General features: G+C 41.4%; 2 protein-coding genes across 2 annotated transcripts in view; one reads left to right on the top strand and one right to left on the bottom strand.

Moving 5' to 3' along the window:
• The window catches only part of CLIC6 (chloride intracellular channel 6), a 136,703-nt gene that overhangs the window by 35,516 nt on the left and 84,135 nt on the right, over positions 1–17,052 (top strand). The gene's annotated exons all lie outside the window — the stretch shown is intronic.
• KCNE1 (potassium voltage-gated channel subfamily E regulatory subunit 1) lies at positions 3,001–15,093 on the bottom strand. The gene is made up of 4 exons (XM_083608888.1): positions 13,900–15,093; positions 12,551–12,656; positions 10,502–10,562; positions 3,001–3,471 (listed from the first exon to the last, which is right to left on the bottom strand). Coding segments are annotated over exons 1-4 (585 nt in total). The 5' UTR covers positions 13,901–15,093; the 3' UTR covers positions 3,001–3,054.

Genomic DNA, 17,052 nt, shown 5'->3' with positions numbered 1-17,052 from the left:
TGGCCAGGAAACACTCCGCATCAAAAGCATAAAGCTCACTGCATTACAATACACTTCAGGCTTGTATCCCATGTTCAATAACTTCCAGAAGGCTAAGCTTCAAAATTGGGCAGGATCTGAATTACCTGAAACCCATTCATCTAGCTGTTACACCACACTGTGAGTTTGATTGTAAATTACTCTCTTGGTACCTAGATATATATATTTCATTTCCTGTAAAAGTGCCAGTAAAATTCAAATTTAACCCCCCATCCCCCAAAAAAAGCTTCTATTGGGAATCAATGATGAACCATTGCTTGGTGAGTTTTTCACTATAGTTAAACAAACAGAATGGACGGCTTCTACTACACAAGATTAGTGAGCAATTCTATAATGAATAGCAAAACATGCCAAAATCATATTGGATGCCTTTGAAAAAAGTGTAATTATGGGGAACCAAGAGCACTCTGCTTGGCTTGGCTTGCCCCCCTCTCTCTTTATGTCTTTATTCCATTTCCTGTATAATGTATACTTGGCCTGAACAAACTCAAAGTATGATCAATGTTGATAATTTTAAACTGATTTTTTGTAAAAGAAAAGGCCTCTTATCCTAGCCTTCCCCACAGTGGCTGCATTACGTGCCATGTACAAGTAAGGAGCAAATACCTAAAAGCATACTATTTCTTTGGCAAACTAATTGCACAAACAATATGTTTTGAATGGACAAGCAATAAATCAGATGTCTGAACCATAGATTTATAACAAAACAAAAACTAGGCATTTTGTTCACTAAAATCTTTAGTTTTAGATAATCAGAATGGCTTTGCCATGATGTGGAATATTATCAAGATACACATGTGATACATATGTGCTATTAACACTTTATTAAATTTTATAAAGAAAATTTACACATTAATAAAGAAGAATTACAATTGCATGGAAAACACTCTAAACTTATGGCAAACAGAGGTGCCATTTTTAGCAGTTGTGCCTTTTATAGCATTTTTAATCTGTAGTCATTGGAAGGTGATCATATTTACCTCCATATCAGGTAAGGTTTACCTGTTGATTTATGCAAATCATATTCTGGCAAAAAGCACAACAGTCTAGGCCATTTTTTCAGGTCACTTGCAACCCTAATAATATAGCATCATACCACAACATTAACCGCCCCTCCCCACAGTGAGGTGTTCCTCTATAGAGGAATTGTAGGTACAATCTTCCTTTTTAAAAATAAAGGAAATTGTTGGTTTAAAATAATACAAAAGTTATATAATAACCAGAAATTACAGGCACATTCAATGGAAATAATTAATACTGAAGAGAAAACACATTATTTGAGAAGAGCAGCTGTGTAAATTAATAATGGGAATCAGCGTCGTATATTTGGGGGGCAGTGGCGTAGCGTGGGTTGTCAGCACCCGGGGCAAGGCAAGTAATTTGCGCCCCCTAACCCGTGGATTTGCGCCCCCTAACCCTAACCCCCAGATGTTGCGCCCGGTGCGGCCGGCCCCCCCTGCACCCCCCACGCTACGCCACTGTTGGGGGGGAAAACTACTGATCTGTAATAGGTCTTTTTCTGCAATTTGCATCCTATGGATTTTCACAGCAAATTTCTCACTGATTTGAATGGATGTGAACTATGTAATTTATCTAGCTGATTTAACACAATAATGTCTAGGTTCTAAAATACATTGCATTTTGAGAGACACAACTTTAGAACTAGGATGCAGAATGATTTCTTTAAGGAATGAAAAGAAAGTACCAGAATTAAACATATGTCACACATATGCAGATAGAATTAACCGAGGGGAGTACCAATACTAAAGAAGTTAGCAGGGGGAAATAAAGTTTCAAGAAGCAACGGTTAAATGTAGAGAGACAAGGCTTTATGGTAAAGAGCTTTCAAAAACAAAAGCAAGGAAACAATAGAGCTTCAAGAATGGAAAAGAAATGCTCTGTCGAGCCATTGGCTTCCAGAATACTTGTATGTAGGTTCATTTGCTCTAGGGTGCCACCTATTGATGCATTTTATCCAGAATCACCCTAGCATTAGCAGTGTATCTTCGTGTGTCCCCCCTCCAAACCCGGCTGCCTTCTTTGAAGTTGCGCAGTCACTCGCAGGTATTTCTAATTGCTGCACCAAAGTAAACACCTTCCCCAAGTCATCAGTATGAAGTGGCTAAAAGCCAGCCAGTTTGGGGTGCCTTGTTGCACACAAGGAAATAATGTGGCTAGCATTACATTAAACTGACTTGTCATCTTCCATCCCATAAGGACCAGTAACTTGTTTACAGTAGGTTGGAAGGAAATACCTAACCCCATGTGAAATCAAAACAACATTTCTGGTCTGTAGTTAAATTTTCCTGTTGGTGTTAAGAATATGTTTGTGGAATGAGGCTTAATTTACTTCTTTTTTGCCCAAATTCCTTGTGGAATTCCTTCCTTATGGTGGAAGTAGATCATAGTCAGCATATATCTTCTTCAGCAGCTTGATTCCCAAGCTGGGAAGCAGCACCTGCCAGTACAATAGTCTTCCAAAATGCGCTGGATTTCTAAATGCTGCAGATGCACTTTTCTGATTATGCTAAGGGGGTTGAACAGAGGCCGTCCGGATTTACATATAAGCTAAACAAGCTATAGCTTAGGGCCCCACTCTCTTGGGGGGCCCCCAAAAATTTAAAGGGAAGAAAACTGGATGTACATTTCCAAAATATAAGATAAAAAACAAATAAAATAAAACCTACATACAGCTACAGTGTTTTGTGTTGTGTAGGCTCCTATGATGTTTGTTATGTGCAAATGGCTTTAGATAGCTATTAGGTCCATAAATTACCATATAGCATGTATTCAACACAAAAAACAGTGACAATTTGTTGTTGACAAAGGACAGCTGGACATACAAAAGGCCCCATTACCTTCAGTAGCTTAGGGCCTTATCAAACCTAAATTCAGCCCTGAAGAGGCAGGGGGTGTACTTTTCTTCTTAAAAGGGGTAAATATAGGCCACAAACTGCTTACTTTCACAGTTTTGGAAAATTCAGTATGATGCCTGTAAGATTAGCTGCCCGTTTGCTAGGAAGGGTTCACTTCAGGAATGTGACTGGTGGGCTGTTCTACAGCATGCTGGTTTTCCAAGACGAAGCTTGATTTATAATTTTCCATCACCTTGGCTTTCAAGCTGGCCTTGTCCTTCTTCCGCCAAATGTCTGTGGCAATGTACACATTGTACGGGTCATTTGAATGTTCAAGCTTTTTGGAGCGGATGTAGCTCATCATTATTCCGAATGTGAAGAAGCCAAAGAAGCCAAGCAATAGGAGTATGTAGATGACTTCCAGATGGTCATTTGTTGCAACGACTGGTGCAGCTGTCTGGTGGCTGGGTTTGCTTTCATAGTCTTCTAGCAGTTTTGAAAGGAGGTAGTTTAACGCTGTGTTGTTGGACACCAGTGCCATTGTCCTGCAAAGAACTCCTTCCTTAAATTCTGATTTCTAGAAGAAGAAGAAAATTGGGAGGGGAAACATGTTAAAAACAAAATATGGAAATAATTATATATAAATAGTATATAAACTGACTTTCTATTGGTAAAAAAGAGATGTCATTATACTGTATTTTGAATGAGAAATCAGGGGCCAGTTCTCAGAGGCTTTTTCGTAATGAAATCCCATGAACCAAAGACCAGATGAAATACTTACCTTTACCGAATGAAATGCCATTTGCACTAAAATGCACCAAAATGCACTCCTTGTATAATGATGGCTAAAGCTATTACTTCCAATATTCCCTTTTTAGTGGAAGAAAAATAAAGCCCTCAACATATACGGCTTTTCTCTCTCTCAGTATGTACTCTGCTCAACATAACAGATCCAATGATCCTCTCCAACCAGCCTAAAATTCTGCCTCTTCTGCTTTGTGACAACTGGGGAAACCCAGCCAGATGGGCAGGGTATAAATAATAAATAAATTAATAAATTAATAATAACTTGAAGCTTTCCATTGATTCTGCATGCTGAAGGCACATCTGAATTCTAACAACCCAGTTCAGAGGAGCTATTCTCTCAAGATTTCCACACAGCAAATGTGGGGAATTATCCCAGAGATCGTAATTGCAATATGCATATAGGACTTTTTAAAAAAACATTTTATTATGGTGGTCTTGCAGAAGACCTCTTTAATATAATTTTGGTACTGCTTGCTGCTGCAGTTATTTGACCTCAATATTAAATTAAAATTAAAAGCCACATTGACATGGATATTGTTCCACCCCCAATAAAACACAAGCATCCATTTTGCCTACTATGAAACATGACAGCTAAGTCTTGCGCACTTCCAGTGATTTTTTTAAAGGCACACATGCACAGATACGGAATTACTAATGCATGCCAAGAGTGGAAAAAAAGAACTTTGTGCAGGGCAGGAGAGGTGTGACTTAGGGGAGGAGCTAAACAACACAGCTTAAATACATTCCACTGAGCTCTGCCCACTGGTGTGGATGGCAAGCGATGGAATAGCAATGAACATCCATGGCTTGGGGGAGGACCCTTAATCTGAGGAAATGAATGTGTCAGTCACACACAGAGAAAAACTGGATCTGTATGACCAATTTGCAATATAGAGCTCCTGTCTGGAAATACCCAAGATCTCTCTCCTGACTGGCATTAACTTGTCCCCATCATTAACTGGCATTAACTTGTCCCCATCCCTCCTTTTGTATTTTCTTCCTCTACCTCTGTCATTTCTGCTTGCCCACCTTTCATGATGCAATTTCTTGATGTCACAATAGCCTCTTTGTAGCAGGGGCCCTTCTGAATGTCACTGGCTTAGGTGCTCTGATGTCACAAGGAGCTAGCTAACTTTGGCCCAGGGAGTCGAGCACTTATACAGTCAGTGGAACCTTAGAATTTCAATTCTGAGTCCATGAGCATTTAGTCAAGCCTCGTAATCTATGGCACTATGCCATGTATTATGTGGTCTCAAGCCTTTGACAATCTCTGTGTGTGCACAGAAGAAAGAGGATGGGATTTGGGTGCTGTTGTTAATAATGAGAGGTAGCACATATAAGGCACTGCCTGCTCCACAAATCAATAGATTAAACTGCCAAGGAACACAACAGAGAGACCCCCTACAGGACAGATAACCTTCATTAAATTGTGGTTGCAGTACACTTTCTTTCCTCTTCAGAGGGGCATTGCCATTTTTTACTATGGATATTGTCAAAGTTTGGTGCTTAACTGGTTAAGGAAGCTGGAGATCATTGTGGCCTTGGTCTTATCTTGAGAGCAACTCTTCTTAGCTCTCTGCTCATGCTTTTGGCACGTAGCTGGCCTCTTGAGTTTCACCTGTAGGTCAGGAGATCAACACCGGACAAGAAGTCACAGGGTGATCTATGATGAAACCTTCCGGCCCCCTCCATGGGGTGGGGATCAGCTGAGTAACAGTTTTGTGCCTGTGTGTCTTGCATCTTGCTCCAAAGCCCTAACCCTAGTTGATGTTTTATTTTAGTTTGTGTGTAATCAGCCCAAACAAAGTTTTGTATGTTTTCTATTTTTGGTGTGGGTTTTCTTGGGAGAGGGTCCAGCTTCTGGCCCCCTTATCTTGACAGATACTAGAAGAAAATATTCCACACGGGGCTATGCTTTTATCTCTTCTTAAACAAGGCAAGCGCTGTGGCTGCAGTTTTAAGACAAAAATTGGCACAGAGAGAGGGCCTTCTCAGCCACGTTGCTGTTTTCCTGCTGAAAACTGGCCCATTTCCCCTTATCGGGGGGGGGGATGCATTTTGGGGTAATCTTTGGCAGAAATTTCCAGGGCAAAGGGTTAAGAAGCTCATCTCCCTTCATGCTACTCTTCTGATTCAAACTGCAGCCTACATGGCTGCATATTTGAAACTATAAAATGGCAATAATGGAACTGCATATAACAGAATGTTCCATATAGTGACCTTTACACTGGGAAATCTCCGTCACGTGGAAAGAGTGCTGATTCAAGTTATTGTAGCTTTAAGAATGAAATCTCACCCTGTTGCAATTGTGAAATCCCTTTCACAATGTCTCTTTATTATATGAGCATTAAGAAATAAGTCAATTTTTTTTTGAAGAGAAATTGTTCTGACAGGTTGGTTTTTGGAGGGGAGGCATGTCTGGGTGGATCCATTGCTAAGTGGTAAAGCACAAGATTTGTGTGCAGAAAGTCTCAGATATGAATGATAAAGACTCTTGCCTAAAACTTTGGAGAGCTGCTGCCGGTTGGTGCCACTACTGATCTAGGTGGCCCAGTGGTGTGACTTATTTCTATTTATTTCTAATAAAACCTCTAAGGAGGGCTGGCCCAAGCTGTTTTGATGTTTGAGGCAAAATCCAAGATGGCGCCCCCAGATTCTGACATGACTGCCAATTGAACTTTACTTCAACACTAGCAAAGGGGCAGCATCCTTCACCATAGGCTAGGTTTTGAAGTGCATAGCAGTCTAGCTTAGGGGACTCAGGAAGAACCATGGAGACTGGTAGAAGACAGGGAGCCCAACAGTAGAAGATGAAGCCAGAGCCCACCACAAGTATGGCCACCCTCTGACTGCTTGTAAGTAAGAAGCTAGGAAAAGAGGGCTGGTTATGGGCAGGTTGGGGTTGTTGCGGCAGTGCCAGATTTCCTCTAAAGGACCAGCCTCTTCAGAGGGGGAATGGTCTGGCAACTACTGCCTGAGGCAGCTGTCGCACTCGGCCTAATGGTAGGGCCGGCCCTAGGCAGATGAAGGTGATAGACTACATGGGTTTGGCAGAAATGACGAGCAAAATCCGAAACCAGGGAAGAGAAGCAGCGCAAGAAGAATGGAAAAAATTCAAGGACTATTTAAAGAAATATTACAAAGTTAATGAAAGTTAGAATGATGTTGGACTGGAAAGTAAATGGTTACTATTAGCAATGGTTAAGACAAGGAGAATAAGGAAGATTAGTTTAAATCTAAATTAAAATAAGGGAAGATTTGCTGAGTAATCGATAAGAATTTGGAATACAGAAAAGGGAGGCATGAGGAAGTCGGGGAAGAAAGGTATAAGAAATTAGGATATGAAATGATACATGTTTTTTGTTCTGTTTTTGTCTTTGTATGTTTATGTATGTTGTGTTTATATGGAAAAAATAAAAATATTATAAAAAAAAAATAAAAATGGTAGGGCCGGCCCTGCCTCTAAGCTGTTTATTAAAAATGGCTTGGTATAAACCAATTTCCCATGTTGCTCTGATTTAGCTTAAAAGGGATATAATACAAGTTGCACCAGAAGCAGTTTAGTCATGCTGGCCACATGACCCGGAAAGCTGTCTGTGGACAAATGCCAGCTCCCTCGGCCTGAAAGCAAGATGAGCGCCGCAACCTCATAGTTGCCTTTGACTGGACTTAGCTGTCCAGGGGTCCTTTACCTTTTTTTACAAGTTATGTGATGAATCTTTTTCAACTAATGAGTCCAATCATTCATTTATACAATGCTGGGGTATCAAACCACTGACAGTGGCATGCTTTAGTATAGTTTCAGAATTATTATTTTTTAAGAAAACTACATGTTCGCCAACAAAACATGTCCTAAATTTTGAAAGCAGGTACTGTTTGTAATTCAATGTGGCTTTATTGTGGGGAAAGCTATGAGCTAGCTGACAGCAGGTCTTAATGTGCTTATGGTTATGGAAACACAGAGTAACTCTGTCACATACAATTTCCTGATTTAAATGTTAAGGGATGGATGTGGAATGTGTTTCCATATCTCTATTGTGAAGGGGAAAGAGGAAATCAGCACTGAGTTTGGAATATATTCATCACTTGGAAAGTTAGATGGCATCTGAACTCACTCCAAGCAGAAAACACACAAATTGACTCCAGTAAGTAGGTACTGTATGTCTAGGCACTCTTGTTAGCAGCATTCCCAGATTAGAGAGGGTGGGGCTTATTCCAGATGTATGGCTGCAGGCTAAGGACATTCTCAATACACTGAAATAGTATAGGCCAGTGATAGCCAGTTCACGGGAGGAGAAATGTATTTGGTCCACATTTTAAAGAGAGCTGATCTAATTAGCCAATTGGAGCCTTGCCCCAGAGACCTCCGAGTCACAATTTCATCCCTTTTATGGGGAATTGCTAAGTGTTCTGTATAGCCTGAAGGTATGGCTGATATCAAAAAGAAACTGGATCTTTAGTATTGTAGCTCCAGCTCTATGAAATCAGCTTCCAGTTGAACTCAGACAAGGACCTAGCATTTTTGCTTTTAGGAAACAATTGAAAACTTATCTTGTTAAGAATATGGTCGTGCCTTGGTTTTCAAACAGCCTAGTTCTCAAACGTTTTGGCTCCCAAAAGAACGATCAAAACCCAGAAGCTTCTGCAGCTTCCGATTGGCTGCAGGAGCTTCCTGCAGCCAATCAGTAGCTGCGCTTTGGTTTTCGAACACTTTGGAAGTGGAATGGACGCTGCGGGGGGGTGGGGGTGGCACTTACCGCGGGGCCTGGCCTGCAGTGCGCCCAAGCCACGTGTCTCTCCTGGGACTCCTGGTCTCTCCTGCCCAAAATGGCAGTGTGGGGCTTACATCCACCAGGCAGACTCCATGGGCAGCTCGCCGCGCCACCCCCGTGCGCGTATTGCCCCACCCCTGCCGCTCCGGGTGCTGGAGCAGCTAGCTATGCCACTGTTGGGAGGGGGGGTGAAGGTTTGTGGCAGCAGTTCTTTTGAAATGGCCATGCTGTTACACATTCTAATTTGTCAGCTTCCATTCCCAACTTCTGCTACTCTAAATATTAGGCACCCCACATTCCTTGGGATGTGTGTTTGTCATGTTAGGGTTGGACTGGGTGCATAGTGTGGAAAATTGGTTTTTGTTTTTACTGAGTTCAACAACATTGCAGGTGCCATATGCTCACCTGAGTACCTTTGTGTTCAAGCCCCAGGATCACATCATACTCTTGGTATCAGTTTTACATAAAACTGATCATAACTCTTCATAAATACTGTTTGTTACTTGCTACTTTGTTTAAGCCACACGTAAATTGTGAATGTTTTCAGCTGTGTGTACCTGCTCTTTACAGGACAAGGAGAGAATGTAACAGACTTCTGTAACTAGAAGACCATAGAGAGTGAATGGGATTTGCTCAGTCCCAAGGGAGCCCATGGAACATCAACTTAATTTCCACTAGCATCTCATTAAAAATACGTGCTATTACCACATCTAACAGTGTCCATTGCATGCTGCCATTGTAACCACTCCCTTGTAAAGCTTGATAATTGTAACATTATGAACTCCGTTGTTATTTTATCTGCTTATGTGAAGATGGTCCAGTTTCCTGGAAATTAACTACATTGAACTTTTAGGGGGTGCTGAACAGCTTTCCAACAACCTGAGGGCACAAACAAACTCCCTTGTGTCTCCAACTCCCTACCCCCCCAATCTTCAGTATACAAGTTATGGGCGCCTTCGGATCTGTGTCCCAAGTAACACAATGATAACACAGAAGTGCCACACCTATTTCTAAAGCTGGATTTTTGGAGGGGGGCAGTGAGAGAGTAAAGAAAAAACTAAACTTTAATATTTTCATACCAAACAATTCCATTTTTTAAACTCACACTTGTTTCCAAATGGGTATATAGGAATATTGAGAGGGGAGTTATTATACTGATCAAAAATGTTTGCCTGTTATCATTCCAGTTCCCAGACAGAGCACCCCAGCTACAACAAAACAAAACAAAAATTCCTGGCAATGTTACCTTTATGCCTACAGGTACACTGAGCTGAAATTCAGTACTCAAATTGTAAAGTGTCAAGCAGTCTATGGAAATGATATGTAAAGGTAAATATAAATGTATTTATTTATTTGTAATCCACTTCTTGTTTCAAGTAGTAAGGTTCTTTGAAACAAGGGTTCTTCCCACTCTTCCCGCTTCACATGGGAATTTTGTTTCACAATATAAAACTGCCTGAGGGGAAAAAAGGACACAGCAGAGCAGGTGCCACCTTTTGCCCAAGATGCAGAAGCACAGAAAGGAAAGATGTATGTGTCTGAACAAGAAGATGATTTTAAGCAAGGGCGGCAGCCTATCTGGAGGAACAAAAAGGCTGGCAAGCAAACAGGAAAACATGCAAACTCACCAAGCTGTGTGAAGGAGGGAGCCTGCTACCTGGATGCTGTGAATCAGGCTCTCTCTCTGAGCATGGCTGTGAAGAAGCCTGAGGTCTGGGTGTTGGGAATCCACACCATCACACCGTGTTTGCTGGGAGGGACCTGTCGTCTGGGTACGAGTGGCCAAACTCATACTATGAGTGCACAGGGGAGGAGCTTATAAACAGGTGGTAATGCAGTTCCATGAAGAGGAAGGTGACACAGAGACACAGATTTCCAGGTGGAGAAAGGATTCCAGGCAAACAAAACAAGAAAGGAAGTGTGCCATGTGCTAGGGTGAGTCTGCTGCACATGCAACACTAAGCAATTCTGTACAAAGAACTCTTCAATGAAATTACACAAAGGTCAAGCCAGATTAAAACAGCTCACCTTTTCCTTTGCCCACACCACCAGCACTGTTGTACTTGCAAAGTGAAGCTGCTTTCTTTCACTGCATGGAGTAATGGGAACAAATGTAAATGGGCAAATGTGCCAGAGCTGAAGCCAGTGAAGTTTGGACATGTCCTTATCACTCAGCCTGCAGTTGTCCATCTGTAAAATGGCAACATTAAGGATCTAAAATGGAGAAAGAAACAAGGATTGCAAAGACCTTTGAGTGCTTGAAATTTTAATGCAAGGCCATGGGAAAGCTCTTTGCCTCCAGCGTACTGTTCTATCTAGTACACACTTATCTTGGACCAAGATAAGCCTTTTCTTTCTCCCTTTATAAAGGCCATGCCTCCATCTTTCCCCCTCCTTTCTCAGCTCCCCTTTATATTTTAATAGCTTTTGTCTTCATCTTCTAGTGCCTTGGTCCTCCATGTGCTACTGAACTGCATTGCCCACCTGCACATGGCAGCATGGCCTGAAGTGAAGGCTGATGGGGGCTGCAGTCCAACAACATCCAAAGGGGGATCGAACCTGTGACCCTGGCATCATCAGCACCATAGTCTAACTAACTGAGCTATTCAGGCTCATAGCTGTCAAGCGTCCCTTATTTGGCGGGACAGTCCCTTATCCCAGTGCCATGTCCCGCTGCTGTCCCTTATTGATGAGGCTTCGTTTGGCTGCTGGCTGGGCTTTCTGCCTTTGGCTCAGAGGGGCTCAGAAGTTGAACATACCTGTGCCCGGGAAATCCCTTATTTTGGCTGCTGATCCCTTATTTTCGAGGCTGCTGGTCCCTTATTTTCAAATCTGTAAGTTGACAGGTATGTTCAGGCTCCAAAGGGCCAAAGGTTTCCTGCCCCTGTTCTAACTGGAAAACTTCAAACCTTTTTTTAGAACAAGCAACTGTGTGTATGATGTGTGTCGGTATGGATTTTGAGCAAAGAATAAAGTAAACATAAAAGGGTTAACAAATATATGGACCTCTAGCAGGGAGAACAGCTTCAGAGGTGATTTGGGGTTCATCCACATTTACTCACCAGTTCCACATTGTACCTCATCAATTTATCCCCTGGAGTTGGGAAAAGACTGTATGGGAAAAATTAAGCAATCCCATCTCAATTGCTGTTCATCAGCTGAAGATTGTCCTCTCCAAAGCTGCTTTTCTCGTACTCTTGGGGCGTTGTTATAAGCACCCGCAATGAACTTGCACACTGACTCTTAAACCTTTCTCCTTTCCTGTAATCACATTTGCCTTCTTACAAGGAACAAGGAAAGAGATTGTGTCTATTTAGGGTGAATGCTCCTCAGGAACCCAACAAGAGTGGGGAAATAAATAGGGAAAAGGTTTGCAGCAGAAAATGAGAAACAATGAGGGATAATGGTTAAAGAACCCCCTTTTCTACAAGCTGATCCCCTGTTCATTCCTCAACTGCTTTTTACAAAAAGAAAAAAGAAAAAGAAAGAATGGAAGTCTGTAGATAAAGGACTAGGATCAGGACTGAATGTAATTGGATTAATCAAGATTTCGGAAGCAGGAAGAAGTAAGAACTTTGCACCCCAAAACCCAACACATGGGAAGTCACACAAATTGAATAATTGGCTTTATAATTGATATATATTTGGATATGAATGGTAATTTGATACTGATAATGTGGCTGTTATTGGATTTTAGTAGTTGGAAATTAATAAAAAATATTTAACAAAAAAACAACAACTGTTTTTTACCACAAGAACTAGCTGTTGGCTTTTAAATATATGCATTTGCATGTAACAGAAAGGTTTCCCTCAAATGAGTCTAAGCACAGCAAATAAAGTGACTCCTTTGTTATCATGTTAAATCCAGTTCAGCAAAAAGCAAACTAGCCCTTTTATAGAAACAATTTCCTGTTAAAAAAAAACGTGCTCATATTAGGTGACTTTTATTAAAGAGAAAACAGTTTCCAGAAACTGCTTCTACATTCAAGCAGGTGGATGCAGGTAGAACTACTCACTTCCTTTCATTACAAGGAAAAATAAATGTTTGCCACCCGTGACTGGGCTGTGTCCACTTACTTGGGATGAGTAAAGGGATTATTTTGACTGGAGATCTGTAGTGTAGGAAAACGGCAGGCTGGTGATTCATGGCACAGGAAATGCACTGGTGCAGTTTTCATGAGCACTGAAATCACACAAAGTATAAATATATCTGTATTAGTTCACTCTTGAGTGATTAAACACTATGTGGCTTAGGGCATATGTGAGGTGGGGGACACACAGAGAGAGAACCAGTTCTTCCAAATTGGGCGTGCAAAGGCAAAGTTTTGTATCTGCCTCAAGCGTATGCATTAAATTCAGGTGTTTGTTGGTGCATGTGACTAGATAACCACATGCGACTGGCCAGCTCACTGTTATTGGGAACTGGAGGCGGAGCCTAATTTGCAGCCTGACATTAAAATATCCCATGATGATTAATGTGTTTATGGCTAAAAAAACTTTTCACACAAGTTCAATGAGTATGACTTCCAAATAAAACCTCTCTCCCTCAGATAATTTCTGAATTGAATTGTGTAAATGGTGTCTCCCTGACAAGCTACACATTTCCTATGTGTGCTGTCCCTGAGTCCCAGAGCAGTTGCCCAAATTAGGCACGGTTGTGGCAGAGAAGTACTGATAAGTCTGATAAAACTCACAAGCTGGAAGACTGGTGGTGATGGTAAGGAACTGGACAGTTACTGGTGAAGCAATCTCACCAATAAATAAATGAAAATAAAGTAAGATTCACTAGTCTTCATTTGCTCTACATTTTTCTGCCTCATCCATTTATTTATTTTATATTTCTCCTGTACTTTTCCAGGGGAATGGGCTGTAATGTAATGTAATGGTGCATTGCAATGTAACCAAACTAGCATAAATACATTTAAAAACAATTATCATAGGAGCAATTTATATAAAGCACATATAAAATACGTTGAATTTAAGATTAAAAATATCCCAGTTAAGATCAGCAAAGGCAAACAGCAATCGCTGTGAATGTAAATTGTTTTAAAATGTTTCTAATATTGTGTTTTAATTTGTGTAACCTGCCCTCTGACCTTGGGGTGAAGGGGGTGAATAAGAATGACAACAACAACAACAACAATTTATGATTTATACCCCACCCATCTGGCTGGGCTTCCCCAGCCACTCTGGGCGGCTTCCAAAAAATATTAAAATACTATAATACATCAAATATTAAAAGCTTCCCTAAACAGGGCTGCCTTCAGATGTCTTCTGAAAGTCTGGTAGTTGTTGTTCTCTTTGAGGGAAGGCGCCACTACCGAGAAGGCCCTCTGCCTGGTTCCCTGTAACTTGACAACAGTTACAACACTGTTAAAAGCAGACTCGCTGAGGGTCTGAGAGCAATGATGGAGAAGAAGTCTTACTTGATAAAGAATTGATTGTCTTCCTTTATGAATTGAAGTGCATGAACTGTTTAGGAACCACAGCAGCTCTTCTTGTGGAGTCGTTCCTCTTCTACAGCAACTTGGTTCATCTATGGTGACAAATCTGCTCTGAGGAAATATCTCTGTAGGATGGACCAGAATTCTCAGTTTTGAGCTGCCTTCCCTGGAAGAAGAGTGACTATGTTGGCAACTGAAACCTAGATGTGGGCAAAGCTGACCATTTTAAGTTCTCTCAGTATTTTTTCCAATTTTCAGTTCAGTTCTCCAAATTTCCACATCTGTTTGTGTGTTGTTGTTTTTTAAAAAGTCCTCATGAAAATTCATCAGCACATTTCTCCTGATATATGTATGCTTGTGTGCAATGTTGCCTAATGTGCACATTTTTGCAAAGCAATGTTTCTGAATGCAATGCATTCAGTGCAATGTTATTTTCACCAATATACAGTCATACCTTGGAAGTCGAATAAAATTCGTTCTGGAAGTCCATTTGACTTCCAAAACATTCAGCAACCAAGGCACAGCTTCCGATTAGCTGCAGGAGCTTCCTGCATGAAATTGGAAGCTGCAGAAGCCGTGCCGGACGTATGGCTCCCAAAGAACGTTTGCAAACTGGAACACTCACTTCAGGGTTAGTGGCACTTGGGAGCCAAAATGTATGAGTGCCAAGGCATTTGGCTTCCAAGGTACGACTGTATGCATTTTTATGCAGACTTTATCCCGGTACATGCATTTTTGTACACATTACTTGGCTAGATAACTGCATTGCAAAATTCAGAGAAGGGCAAATTTGGATGCTTGGCTGTGTTTCGGTTCACAGATGGTTTCAGAAAGTGCAGGTTAGGTAGGTTTACCTGTAAACATGAACTGAACTGAATTTTCCCAAAATCCTTACAGAAACCACAGACACACATTTCTCTCTGAACACAGAGACATCAAGAGGAAAATTTGTAGACTATTGGACTAAGGGTGCATACTCTTCTCGGAAAAACTAGAAAACTGTTTACATAGGGCTTCTCTGGGTGCATCATTTATGTGACAATGACAGTCTCATAACAATTGGCCAAGAAGCAGTGAAACCAGGTGAGCACTGTAAATGGCTTCCCGGATTTACTCATGCTGAGTTAGTAGAACTTGAGTCATTTGACCTGGGCTTCAGTTGTTCCAGGAAGAAAATTTAAAACCATATGAGACAGCATATGCACTATACCCGTAAAGCACATTCAAAGGGTATTTCTTCCCCTAAAAGGATTCTGGGAACTGTAGTTTGTTAAGGGTTACTGAGAATTGTAACCCTGTGAGGAGTAAACTACAGGCCCAGAATTCTTTAGGGGAAAGAATGTGCTTTAAAGGTATAGTGTATATGCAGCCTGAATGTTCAGATTTTTTTTTTTTTTAGGGCTCTTTCAGATGGAGGTGTGTGGGTTTTGTTTGTTTTTCGGTTCAAGTTATCCTGGTTAGGTGTGTTTGACTGTCAAGCCACATGCTACAGTGTTGTGTAATGGCTAAGAGAATGAGCTGTTGAAGTCCCAGGTTCAAAACTCACCTCAGTCCTGAGTGTATATATGAATGGTGCGATATTTTTCCATACATTGAGGCTTCAGCAAAGCTACCTATATTTTAAAATGTGACACACTTAGTGATTGATGCAAAAAACCAGTGAAGGCCTTTTGACTGCGGCGCTTGTGGTAATGTGGTTAGTGAGGAAAACAAGCTTATTCTCAATCTTTTCAGAAGACAAGGACGCCAACCATTCAACATCTTGTTCCATGTCTATTGAATTTGCATATCTGAAAATCAGCACTGAGAATTCGCTTGAGCAGATGCATGAATAGACAGAGCCTAACAGTCCTATTGGGGTCGCGGGTGGTGCTGTGGTCTAAACCACTGAGCCTCTTGGGCTTGCTGATCGGAAGGTCGGCAGTTTGAATCCCTGTGACAGGGGGAGCTCCCTTTGCTCAGTCCCAGCTCCTGCCAACCTAGCAGTTTGAAAGCACATCAAAGTGCAAGTAGATAAATAGGTACCGCTCTGGCGGGAAGGTAAACAGCATTTCCGTGCGCTGCTCTGGTTTTGCCAGAAGTGGCATAGTCATTCTGGCCACATGACCCGGCAAAACTGTCTGCAGACAAACGTCGGCTCCCTTGGCCAGTAAAGTGAGTTGAGCACTGTGCTGTAAGAGTAACTGTGAATGTCCTACCATTCCACAGCTGGTGCAAGTCTATGTCTGCATATACAGTAGTATATACGATATCATATACAAATATCTCTATCTAGCTATCAAAATAAGGAGTAATCCAAATCACTGCCAAAAGAATGGATTATTTCAGAGTCAGCACAACAAAGCCACACCTGATACATTTACCAGAAAGGCTTAAAATTAGAAACCACACCCTAAAAATACCATGCCTTAAACTAGCACAAATAATGCACAATGAGGGCAGGGGCTACATTTGACAGACTACTTGAAAATGGGAAAGGGATTAACACTTTCTCTCCATGCCATTTCCTCAGCTTCAGTGATGCTGCCTCTGAAGCTACTGTAGTCTATTTCCCATGGAAGCCTAAAAAGGACAGGTATCTATATTGCACCAGTCTTTAGTCCCATCCATTGGAAGCAATTTATTAGGGAAACTGCATGAAGGGAAAGTGTTAAAGACCTCCCCTAGCACTGCAACCCTGGTCCAGTTTGGACCACCCAACAGCTACTTTTAAGTCTTGGAAAAAGACCCTGGGAGGCCCAGTCACATACCTCCCGCATCATGTCTAGTTTGACCTTAGCACATGTAGAAACTGGAAAGTTTGATGTCATGGCTCATTCATCCACAATGAACTAATAAGAATGGAAACTACAATCTATCTAACTTCATCTGTAATTATGTCTGCAGTTCCAACCTGGTATTTCACATTGGGAATAGATCCAGCACTGGCAACATACAATGCACGATCTGATATCTTGAAGAACAATGAACAAAAGCAGTGACTGCATTTATGCCAGAATAAACAGGTCCTTTGTGTCACTTGGAAATTGTTGCTTCAAACTTGTATATCTTAAAATTGTAATGCCTCAAAAATCTTTCCTACATTTAGCAAAATGGCCGCGTCATCTAAAATGGGGTGGAGAGGGTGATGCTAGA

Source organism: Podarcis filfolensis (genome assembly GCF_964270895.1).
Source record: "Podarcis filfolensis genome assembly, chromosome: 4".
Classification (NCBI taxonomy): Eukaryota; Metazoa; Chordata; class Lepidosauria; order Squamata; family Lacertidae; genus Podarcis; species Podarcis filfolensis.
This window is presented reverse-complemented; position numbering and strand designations above follow the sequence as displayed.

Excerpts from the sequence above, each read along its gene's own strand:
- KCNE1 (XM_083608888.1), bottom strand. Across the intron at positions 10,563-12,550 it reads AATCCCTTTACTCATCCCAA|TGAAAGAAAGCAGCTTCACT; the intron begins GTAAGTGGACAC and ends TACTCCATGCAG. Across the intron at positions 3,472-10,501 it reads TGGTGTGGGCAAAGGAAAAG|AAATCAGAATTTAAGGAAGG; the intron begins GTGAGCTGTTTT and ends TTCTTCTTCTAG.